Here is an 11,220-nt window from a genome sequence, read left to right on the forward strand (position 1 = left end):
TACAGAGAAGAGTCATCCAATTTGCATGGTTTATAAGTTGCACCTACGGCGCCACTAGTGAATCATCTTCTATTTGCAGATGACAGCCTGCTGTTCTTCAAGGCCAATAGTGTGGGTGCTGCCGAGGTCAACCAGGTGCTGAATATCTATTGTCAGGCGACAGGGCAACGAATTAACTACTCAAAATCCTCGATCTTCTTCAGTAAAGGGGTGCCCGGAGCTTAAGGGTGGAGATAAAAGCTTTGTTAAATGTTTCCAATGAAACTCTTAATGAGAAATACTTGGGGATGCCATCAGATATTGAAAATTCAAAAAATGGTGCTTTTAAGTATTTAAAAGACCGTTTGTGGAGCAAGGTGCAAGGATGTATTGAAAACACCATGTCATCAGCTGGCAAGGAAGTTCTAGTCAAGTCAGTGGCTCAAGCAGTGCCTGTTTTCTCCATGTCATGCTTCAAACTACCCAGGGGCCTATGTGAACATCTGAATATGTTGATAAGGAAGTTTTGGTGGGGCAGCAAGGACGGAAAAAGAAAACCACATTGGGTTTCTTGGCAAACAATGACACAACCAAAAGGGATAGTCGGTCTAGGTTTCAAGGACTTTGAATTGTTCAACCTTGCCATGCTAGCCAGACAAGTGTGGCGGTTGTTGCAGCACCCTGAGACTCTATGTGCTAGACTCTTAAGAAGCATTTACTATCAATAGACTGACATTCTCCAGGCCGCTCTTGGCGGTCACCCTAGCCAAGTCTGGAGAGCTATAGTCGAAGGCAGAGATACTCTGAAACAAGGATTGATCAGACGGATCGGAAAATGGAGAGACAACATACATATGGCGGGACAACTGGCTACCACGGGATGAGATGTTGCGACCGTATGGGTGCGTGACAGCGAACCCGCCATCCAGAGTGTCAGAGTTAATTGACCACACATCCACGTCATGGGACAGGGCCAAAGTTGAAGTGACCTTCTTGCCAATGGACACTCAAGTGATATTGGGCATTCCCCTATGCACCCGCAATTTTCCTGACTTCTGGAGCTGGCATCACGAGAAGCATGGAGTTTTTTCAGTAAAATCAGCATACAGAATGCTAGTGGCTACTAAGCAACGGAGAGAGGCTTGGCTCGAGGGCAACTCCAGCTCTTCAAGCACAAACACTGAGGAAGGCGCTTGGAAATCTCTATGGAAAACGAGTGTCCCGGCGAAGGTTAGAGTGTTTCTCTAGCGACTTTCAAAACATTCCTTTCCAGCGAATGATATAAGAGCACACCGACACATGACTGACTCGGCTAGCTGCAGATTGTGTGGAGCATCAGATTCATGGAGGCACTCCTTAGTGGAATGTTCTGCATCAAGATGCGTCTAGGCATTGAGTGATGGCGAACTTGCACATAAAATGATGATGCTGACGGAGCCTTCTGCCAAGCACTGGTTGTTTACATTGAAGGAGACACTCGAACATGACATGTTTGTGCTGCTAGTGGTCACATTGTGGGCCATCTGGTCGGCTAGGAGGAAAGCAATACATGAAGGGATTTTTCAAAGTCCACAATCTACTCAAGCATTCATACGCAGATTCATTGATGATCTACAGCTAGTAGCAGATCGGGCAAATATACCTCCTACATCTTCCCGGCCAAGAGCCAAGGCTCCACCACAGGGTTATGCCAAGATCCATGTGGACGCTGCTGTCAGGCATGAGTGAGGTGGAGTTGCAGCAGCAGTCTGCAGGGATGGCAGAGGAAATTATCTGGGTAGCTCGGCGCTAGTCGTTTATGGCATGAGTAACCCAACCACGCTGGAGGCAGTAGCATGCAGGGAGGCGTTAGCCCTTGCAGAGGATCTAAACCTGACGAACTGTGTCATCTCCAGCGACTGTAAGCAAGTGGTGTGTGACATCTCTAAAGGAACCCTAGGGGCTCATGGGGCAATCATTGCCGAGATCAGGGCAAAAGCCTCTTTATTTAATTCGCAGTTCATTTTCGAGAGACGTGCTGTTAATTATGAAGCACATAGATTAGCTCGTTTTTCTCTTTCTCAGGGTTTGGGCCGCCACGTCTGGTTTGGCACCCCTCATGACCCTCGTTGTATCCCACATCATGTGGAATTTGGTGATGAATAAAAGTTTTTTTCACCCCTAAAAAAACCCATTCTTCAAAAGTATTCTTTTTTGCCATTTTTGGAACATGGTTGGAATGCTATAACAACGCACTGTGTATACTGTTGCAGCTCTATTTTCATTATTGTCAGTTTTCTTGTCTGAAGACGAGTTAAACCCTGTGGTTTTCCCCGGTCAATGTACGTTGCCCGGCACATGGGCAAGCTGGAGGCTAAAACAATTTTTTTTCCAAAACGAAGGCACATTTTTTGCCTCGTCGATTAATTAAGAAGAAGAAAATTGCTCAATTTATTTAAGGAAAACTGGGCGAAAACCTACACAAACGGAGCACGGACTAACTACTCACATGACAAGAAATCCCACAACCGCACATCCGGCCCTTGCCAAACTCTCCGAATGCACAACATCCACAAACTCCGACACTGCTACTATGCCAAGTGTATCCCGACAGGAACATCTCGACACAAGACATCATGCACCTCTCAATCCAAGAGGATAGGCTAAGAGATCATCATCCATCAAGCAATCAGAGACGCCTTGCCTATGACGCCACTCTTGCATTTGTGCACCTTCTTTTGTTTGCCCCTTATTGGCGTCCTCGTCAGAAGGCAAGCAATCGACCTGCCCAAATCAGGTCTAGCAACCTCCACGCTAGCGAGCAAGTAACACACTTCCTTCGCAAAGAGAGCATCTGAATTTGGAGTAGGTGCCAATACACTTGGCTCAATGGCCATGCCACTCACATGCATCACATGCTTGATGGTCACAGATGAGGAAAGGGCAACAACATATGAAACTCCACGTTCCATGGCCAACTCCTGACTCCCAATGGACTTAGGCGAAACAAATATAGGTTGCCTATCTGAATCAGTTAAGTCGGTCAGTATGGTACTCCCTCTGATTCATATAACTAATCGCTAGTTTAGTACAAAGTTTCTAGCACAAAGTTGTACAAACTTTGTACTCAAGTAATATGGATCGGAGGGAGTAGCTTTTCTTATTGGGGCCAAGCTGACACGTGATGCGGAAATTAATCAGTGCTTGATTATCTTCCTCCTCTTTATTTGGAGTAGACTAGTTCAGTTGCCGTACTTATACACTAGATTAAATTATGTATGATGAGAGAGAGGACAGAGCATATGCCTTGGAAGTGTTGGTTCTACACACACTGCACAGACTTTTTGTTTCAGTTGCTACGAGCCTACGACCCAGTCTGTCTCTGAACTGCCCTATCAGTAGTTGAACCTTGTAGGCAGGCGTGTACCACGTCCAACTTTGAATGTCGAAACCACATGCAACACAGGAGACCTTGCGTCTCGATGCATTTCTTTTTATGGAAAAGGAGATCGGGGTACGTGACGCCGGCCGGCATAGAGGTACGGTACGGCACCGTACTCCCACGAACGAGGTAGGCACCGCCGGAAGTAGCAGCCGGCGGGCGGTCCTCGGCCCTGGCCGGTCATGAAATGCGACATGGTCCGCATGAAACCATGCCATGTTGGTATACTATATGATTCGCTCATGTTTGAAAATTGCTATCTTCATAGTAATTTATATGTTTGACTTGCGGCCACTGTTGAAAATGCTATCTTTGAGCAACTGGATGGGGCCACTGTTGTTATACTACGATCCATCATTCACCTTTGAAATTTGAAAAATGCTATGTTGATAGTAATTTATATTTTTGACTTGCGGTCAGGCTGGTGGTAACCGCCGGCACCTACTGCTCCAGCCTCCAAGTGATATATATGTATGTGTGATCCAGCCAGCTTCACCTCCATCCATGCCATGCGTCTATACTTTTTACTCACTTGTGAGCTGTGACCCTGCGACTGCGGAAGCAATCTTCTTTCAAGTCGTGTTTGCTGTGCTCCCAGTCCCCCAGCTCGCTAGCATTGGTTGACTGAGCTACGCTTACGTCCATCGTCGGCCGGTCTCCATGTACTATGTATCTGCGCGTGCATGGTGACGCCGTGACGGACCACCATCCATCAGCCCGGCCGCGAAGCTAAAGGAAGGAGGTATCCATGGCCGTCGCCTCGCTGTCCTCCTCTTCCTCCTTCTCCGCCGCCGGGGCCGTGGCAGATGAGGCAGCGACGGCCCACCGCCGTGCGCCCAGCTCCGGCGAGGGTAAGGCGGGGGACGCGGGGGCGGCGTTCGTGCTGGAGGCCAAGGGCACGTGGTGGCACGCGGGGTTCCACCTCACCACGGCCATGGTGGGCCCGGCGGTGCTGTCGCTGCCGTACGCGCTGCGGGGGATCGGCTGGGCGCTGGGCCTCGCCACGCTCTCCGCGCTCGCCGCCGTCTCCTTCTACACCTACTACGTCATGTCCCGGGTGCTCGACCACTGCGAGGCCGCCGGCCGCCGCCACATCCGCTTCCGCGACCTCGCCGCAGACGTCCTCGGTAAGTATATACAATATATACCTGTTTCATCATCACGACTCACTCTCTTTAGCTTACTAGGCATAAGTATTCTAGATCATCAGTTTGGTCGATAAAATATGAATTACTGAACGTACTATAATTTGATCGTCAATTAGATATGACCCCGACGTTGATTGCACCCTAACGTTGATACTGCCAATGGTGAGCCCGACGTTGATACTGCCAATGATTTCATATTTTTGGTAGGTTCTGGATGGGCGTTCTACCTAATGGTGGCCGTGCAGGGTGCAATCAACGTCGGGGTCACCATTGGCAGTATTTTGCTCGCCGGCAACTCTCTACAGGTAATCAGTCGATTATATTCTAACCGTTAGGATGGTCTGTGCTCATAATATTAGCGAATCTCCTTCGTGTTTTTTTGCGAAAATATGTCTAATGATTAATATATTGACATTGATTTGGTATCGCTCTCCTTCGTTTTAGAGAACTTATTAAGACAGTGATGTCACTTGTGAGATACTCCCTTTGTTCCTCAATAGATGGTGTATAACTTCAGTTAAAAAGTCAGCTATTTCTAAGTTTGACCAAGTATATAGAAGAAACTATTAACAACTACATATTGAATAAATACATTATAGAAATGTATCTAATGGCAACCCCGCAAAAAAAATAAATGTATCTAATGGTGGATATATTGATATTGATTTGATATTGTTTATCTTTATGTTTCTGTATATATGCTTGCTCAAACCTAAAAAAAAACATCGACTCTTTGACTCAGTTTACATACACCATCTATTAGGGGACGGATAGAATATTGGAGTATACTACTAAAACTGCAATCTTGGAGTACCGTAGTATGCAACATTAAATGGCTTGTATTAGGTGCTTGATTTCTTATGTACATGACCTTTGTAATTCAAATCAAAATATACTATGCTGTGGGAAACCTACGGCTTCCCTACAAAGCATTAAATGGCAAAGATTTAGTAAAAATTCATCCGGTTCATAAAACGTAAAGCGGAACAACGGTCATGTAATTCTTCGGAGAATAGATTTGATCACTCTAAAATTGTGTGTTGATTTCACAAACATGCCCCCACCCCCCCACCCCCCCCCCCCCCCCCCAACCCACTATTTTTATATTCACGGTCAAATAAGTCTTTGTTGCGTTGGTCACTGATGTTTTGGAATGGCACCGATGGTTAATGCTCATCTTTGTCTTTTTTGCCTTAGTATTGTCAAAATCTTGGCTAGCTAAATTGAAATCAAAACGTCACTCCAATTAAGTATATAAGCTTAATTGATCTTCCTCTGACAAGTGTATAACTGTGCAGATTATGTACACGAGCTTGGTGCCGGATGGCCCTTTGAAGCTGTACCATTTCATCATCGCCGTCGCCTCCGTGCTAGCTCTCTTGTCCCAGATGCCGTCATTCCACTCTCTACGGTACATTAACCTCGTCTCGTTGGTCCTTAGCGTCGGCTACACCATCCTCGTCTCTGCCGCTTGCATTCGGGCAGGTACGCACAAACATCAACAATGAAAATACATAATATGCATCTATGTCTCCATTGTACTCGGTGTTTTCAAAGAAAAAACAACCACAAAAATACCTCATTGTCGATCTCCACATGGTAGGTCTCTCGAGCAATGCTCCGGCGAAGGATTACTCGTTGAGCACATCCAAGTCAGAGAAGACCTTCGACGCCTTCCTCTCCGTCTCCATCCTAGCTGCGGCGTTCGGCAACGGCATCCTGCCCGAGATCCAGGCCACGCTGGTGCCTCCGGCGGCGGGGAAGATGGTGAAGGCGCTGGTGATCAACTACTCGGTGGCCTTCTTCACCTTCTACCCGCTGGCCATCACCGGCTACTGGGCCTTCGGCAAGACGGTCCAGTCCAACGCCATCCAGAGCCTGATGCCAAACGCAGGACCCTCGGTGGCGCCGAGGTGGCTGCTCTGCCTCACCGTGGTGCTCGTCCTCTTCCAGCTCCTAGCCATCGCGCTTCTCTACGCGCAGGTGGTGTACGAGGTCATGGAGAAGAGGGTGGCAGACGCGACGCGGGGGAGGTTCTCGTGGCGGAACCTGTTGCCGCGGGTGGCGATGCGGACCTTCTACGTGGCGCTCTGCGCGTTCGTGGCGGCGGCGCTGCCGTTCTTCGGCGAGATCGTGGGTGTGATCGGCGCCGTGGGGTACATCCCGCTCGACTTTATACTCCCCGTCGTCATGTACAACATGGTAGTGTCGCCGCCTAGGAGGTCGGTGGTGTATGTGGCCAACGTGGCGATCATGGTCTTGTTCACCGGCCTCGGGGTCATTGGCGCCGTCGCGTCCGTGAGGAAGCTCGTGCTCAACGCCGGGCGTTTCAAGCTCTTCAACGACCATGTCGTCAAATGAATTCATTTCTTGCTTCTATCACACGACCTCGATCTCTCGTCGGGTATCTAGTTATGTATTGTTAGGTGCACCACATTTCTCAAAAAAAAAAAGCGCCCTGACTGTGATTTTCTAGTAACTAGGAGTAGAAGATAACCGCGTGTTGCGGTAGGAATTGTTGGAAAAATTGCTCCGACTCTTTTTTTAACAAGAGTATCAGACTTATTCAGTAGGTCAAAATGTTGGCGCTAGATTGCTGCAAACAGCTAGAGAATTGCAAGCTCGAATAATCTCGTGTCGAGACACTTCACCACAAATATGTATCACAACACAACACGATAATGTGGAGGCGTGTGGCCCCTACGACGCAGAGGAAGAAAAACACTACGCCCTGGCTCCCTGCTGGTTTGGGCCACGTAATGGAATGCAGCCCACGTTAGTCTATCGATGGGCTTTTGGGCCTGCAGGATCGGGCTCCTCCGCTCATGCGGGTGCGGCCGGGGAGAGCAAAACACAGCAGTGTAAGGTTATTTAGTGTCACCTCGGCAACGCAAGAACGAGTAGACCGGTTTATAAGCTCGAGCGCGACTGCTACACTCGTCCCCTTGGGGACATCTGATAAAATTGGAACGATACAGAGAAGATTAGCATGACCCCTGCGCAAGGATGACACGCACAAATCGAGAAATGGTCCATTTTTTTTAAGATTTCGCACGCCGGTCCCTGCGACGTGTTTTTTCTATTGCATCTATGCCCCTGGAGCCTTCTTTCAGCGGCCATGTCTTCCCGTATAATAATTACAACAAGACCCTTCGGTCGGCCGGTATTTCCTCACCCCGCCATATCCACCAGTCAATATATGGCAGCTGAGCCCAAGAAATCCTCTGTTTTCTTACAACAAATCCCTGCAGTTTCGTCAGCCCCTTCTCTTCTCTACAACCAAGACCTTTTTTTAATGAAACCATCTACAACCAAGTCTCAAATGGATAATTTACTCACAGGTTGGCCCTTTTCTTCAAGACACGTGCAGATCGGCTGCCTAAATAAATCTCAATATTAAATGTAAGATATGTTGAGAATTATACCCCAGAGAACAATCTCATAAGTTTTGGTGGCCATCCTTGTCAAAGAAAAACAACATAAATCTTTGGTGATCTCTATGCAACATAAAGTAGATTTGAACATTTTGATGATCCTACATTTGATCATCAGACCATACCTAAATATATCAATACATAGTCAAAGAAAAATCTAACATTACATAATCAGTCAACTCTTCTCCCGCGGGTTCGTGGAATGGCCTCGGCTGGTTTGTTGCTGTGATGTCGAAGCTGCGGTGCCGGGGCCCGGTGGCGTACGATGACGGGTAGCAGGTGGTCCGTTCGGTGATCTTCCACGACACTAGCCTTGCATGGTTCTCCTTCGTAGCCCTTTGTCGGTGTTAAAGTTGCGCTGTCTTCTCGCGGCGGCTGAGATCTGACGCGGACCTTCATGTGGCTCTGCACGGCTTGTTCGGTGTAGGGTTGGTTCGATGATCGTCTATGGCGGAGTCGGAGTCTTTCTCGGGGTTTGGGATGGCGATGACGCCTCTAGGGGAGAAGTGATGACGATAATGTCGTTGTGTTATCTCGACGAGGCCCTTTGTGGAGTGCCGTGTTGGGTATATCTTGTGGGTACCACTCAACGGTTTGTGATGATTTTTGTCCGGTTTTTCATTAATTAACTGAGCAACTCTCTTCTGCTTAATTAATGGATGAGGCAAATCTTTTGCCTCCGTTTTGAATTTCTTTTTTACATAACCAATCATATTCACGTATTGACTCACATCACTCAAATAAAAGAGGTATATGAGAATGAACATGCAATTTATCAAAGGTTAATGGTAACGCCGCAGATTGTCATAACATGGCATATTTAATGGCAATGACATAAGCTTTCTTTACCCCTCGCATGTTACAACGACCTCAACACATGACCAATATGAATGCAGTCGCAGTATGCCATTGCATGGAGGCAAATAGATGATGGCATATTGGCAGACTTGCCGAAGGTGAGGGGTTTATATGAGCAGTTGGTGGGGATGGAAGAAAACTCTGCATTAAACATGTGCACAAGCTCTTGATTGCATTAGGCTAGTCATAGTGGGAGTAACTTAGCTAGTAACATAACACATCGCAAAACAAGTTTGCTTATGTGACACCAAGTTAATGAGAAGAGAGGTGTTTGAAGTAACATATTATGTTACTATCACATAGCGCTTCCCAAGAAATATTGAGTCTATAAGCTAATAAATGCAATCATATATGATACTACTTCTATGACACTTTGCACTATGAAGGTAGTAACATAGACTGTGTCATAAGTTACTCCCCACTATGACCAGCCTTAGACTAGTTATAGTGGGGAGTAACTTAGAGTAGTAACATGCATATGTTACTAGTCTATGTTACTACCTCTACAGTGGGTAGTAACATATGTATTGTGTCATGCATCACTGCATTTATTATGTTGTAGACTCATCTTTTCTTGATGTGTGTGATGTTACAGTAACTAGCTATGTTACTGCATGCCTCTCTTTCTTCATTTATTACATGCCACATCATCTATTTTGCCTAGATAAGTGTGATGTTAAGATGTTACTCCCACTGTGGGTAGTCTTAGTGGGACCCGGTGACAGGAGCTGATGCACGAGTTATAGGTGTGGCAGATAGGTATTTAGCAATAGCGAACTTTCTCAAAATCTTGTTTTGATAGCCCTAAACACTAGAAAAATCATTGCACGTATGAGTTTATATAACATCTTGACGGTCCTTTGTGATTCCGGCAAAGTGGTAGGAGCATCAAGAGTGCAGGATTATTGCCCTCCTTTTACATAACTTGTAGTTATCGGAAATATGGGGAAAAGCTATTGAAAGACCATCTTGTAGTACTACCTCTTTCTCAGTTTACAGGGTGTGCTCGTACCCCTAGATCGTCAATTTGACCAACCTAATACAAGTCATATATTACAAAACATAAACCAATATAAACTTCAGATGTTCTATTTTCAGACGGTATAATTTTTATGTTATATATGCGTAGGACTTGTAAACTGAAACGGAGGTAGTAATGTAAATCCAAAAAAATTGTCGAAACTCAACTCGGCTCATGTGGTTGGTGATTGTAAGATTTGCTTCATGCACAAGAATCAAGTCCCATGACAAATACTCTAGTGTGTCAATAAAGTAAAATAAAAAAAATTGTGTTATGAGATGGCCAATATTTCTCTAAGAAAGAGCTCCAATGTATGCGATTTTCATACTTTGCTCAACATATTGACTTGACAAGATGTTCTATTCCACTTAGCAAATATTACATGTACATGTTTATATATCATGGTATCATTTCTCCAACAAAGTGATAGGGCATGGGGGCATGGGATTTGCCAGGCGCTTTATTAGTACTATTTAATCTTGAAAACTCAAGGAAAAGCCATCAAAAAACAGTTTAGGAAATTCAAAGAAAAAAAGTAGTCCATCCGTTTCTTTTTAGTTCGCATATAAGGTTTGGTCAAAGTCAAGCTTTGTAGAGTTTGACCAACTTTATATTAAAAAATTTAAACATTCACAATATGAAATCAATATTATCAGATGCATCATGAAACATATTTTCATATTATATAGTTTTAGTATTGTAAATGCTCATATTTTTTTATATAAATTTTGTCAAACTTTGTGTAGTTTGACTTTGACCAAATCTTATATACGGAGTAAAAAGAAACGGAGGGAGTACTATAGTTACCTAGATAAAAGATATAAAAAAACAGCTCGTGCACTTAGCAGATACTCCCTTTGTTAATAAATATAAGATGTTTTGAATATTTTAATATCAACTAACATACGGATTGATATGAGTGAACAAACACACTAAAACGTGTCTATATACGCCTAATTCAGAAAAAAAAAGATTATGGATGAAGCAAGAGTAGTAACCGGTTTGCTCCATTCACAAGCACATAGTCTGATGATATTGCGTTATAAAACTAGCAACTAAGAAAAACTTATACCTCTCTCCAACCCTCAGAATCCAACACTACAAGGCAAACAGTGCCCAAATCATACAAAATTATCATATATCGTTTCCGTCTCTTTAAAATAGGTTTGACAAGGCCATGCACAATGGTGCTATTTTAGCGACGCCATACAAGATAATTAGGTGAGGCGTAGAAACGGAAAAGGAGATCCACCATCTCTTCTTAATATGAAGGACAAAACATCATTTTCCGTAGTACAACATGACTGTCCCCTATTCACATGTTTTCTACTCCCATTCGATCATATTAATTGTCGCTGA

General features: G+C 45.1%; 1 protein-coding gene and 1 non-coding gene across 3 annotated transcripts; both read left to right on the top strand.

The window, feature by feature from the left end:
* Window positions 1–3,912: 3,912 nt before the first annotated feature.
* LOC125528178 (putative GABA transporter 2) lies at window positions 3,913–7,072 on the top strand. 2 transcript variants are annotated; one of them, XM_048692683.2, is made up of 4 exons: window positions 3,913–4,527; window positions 4,756–4,853; window positions 5,847–6,033; window positions 6,152–7,068. In XM_048692683.2, the coding sequence occupies exons 1-4, from the start codon at window positions 4,149–4,151 to the stop codon at window positions 6,907–6,909; spliced, it is 1,422 nt and encodes a 473-aa protein (XP_048548640.2). In that variant the 5' UTR covers window positions 3,913–4,148; the 3' UTR covers window positions 6,910–7,068. The 2 variants fall into 2 exon arrangements, with proteins under 2 accessions (XP_048548640.2, XP_087398111.1); XM_087541985.1 differs by lacking the exon at window positions 4,756–4,853 and having other exon boundaries at window positions 6,152–7,072.
* Window positions 7,073–7,487: 415 nt separating this feature from the next.
* On the top strand, window positions 7,488–7,590 carry LOC125528179 (U6 spliceosomal RNA). The gene has a single exon (XR_007292335.2). It is a non-coding gene; the product is annotated as a U6 spliceosomal RNA (small nuclear RNA).
* The last annotated feature ends 3,630 nt before the right edge of the window (window positions 7,591–11,220 follow it).

The sequence above is a fragment of the Triticum urartu genome, chromosome 1A (assembly GCF_056163025.1).
Source record: "Triticum urartu cultivar PI428250 chromosome 1A, HENAU_Tu73, whole genome shotgun sequence".
Lineage (NCBI taxonomy): Eukaryota > Viridiplantae > Streptophyta > Magnoliopsida > Poales > Poaceae > Triticum > Triticum urartu.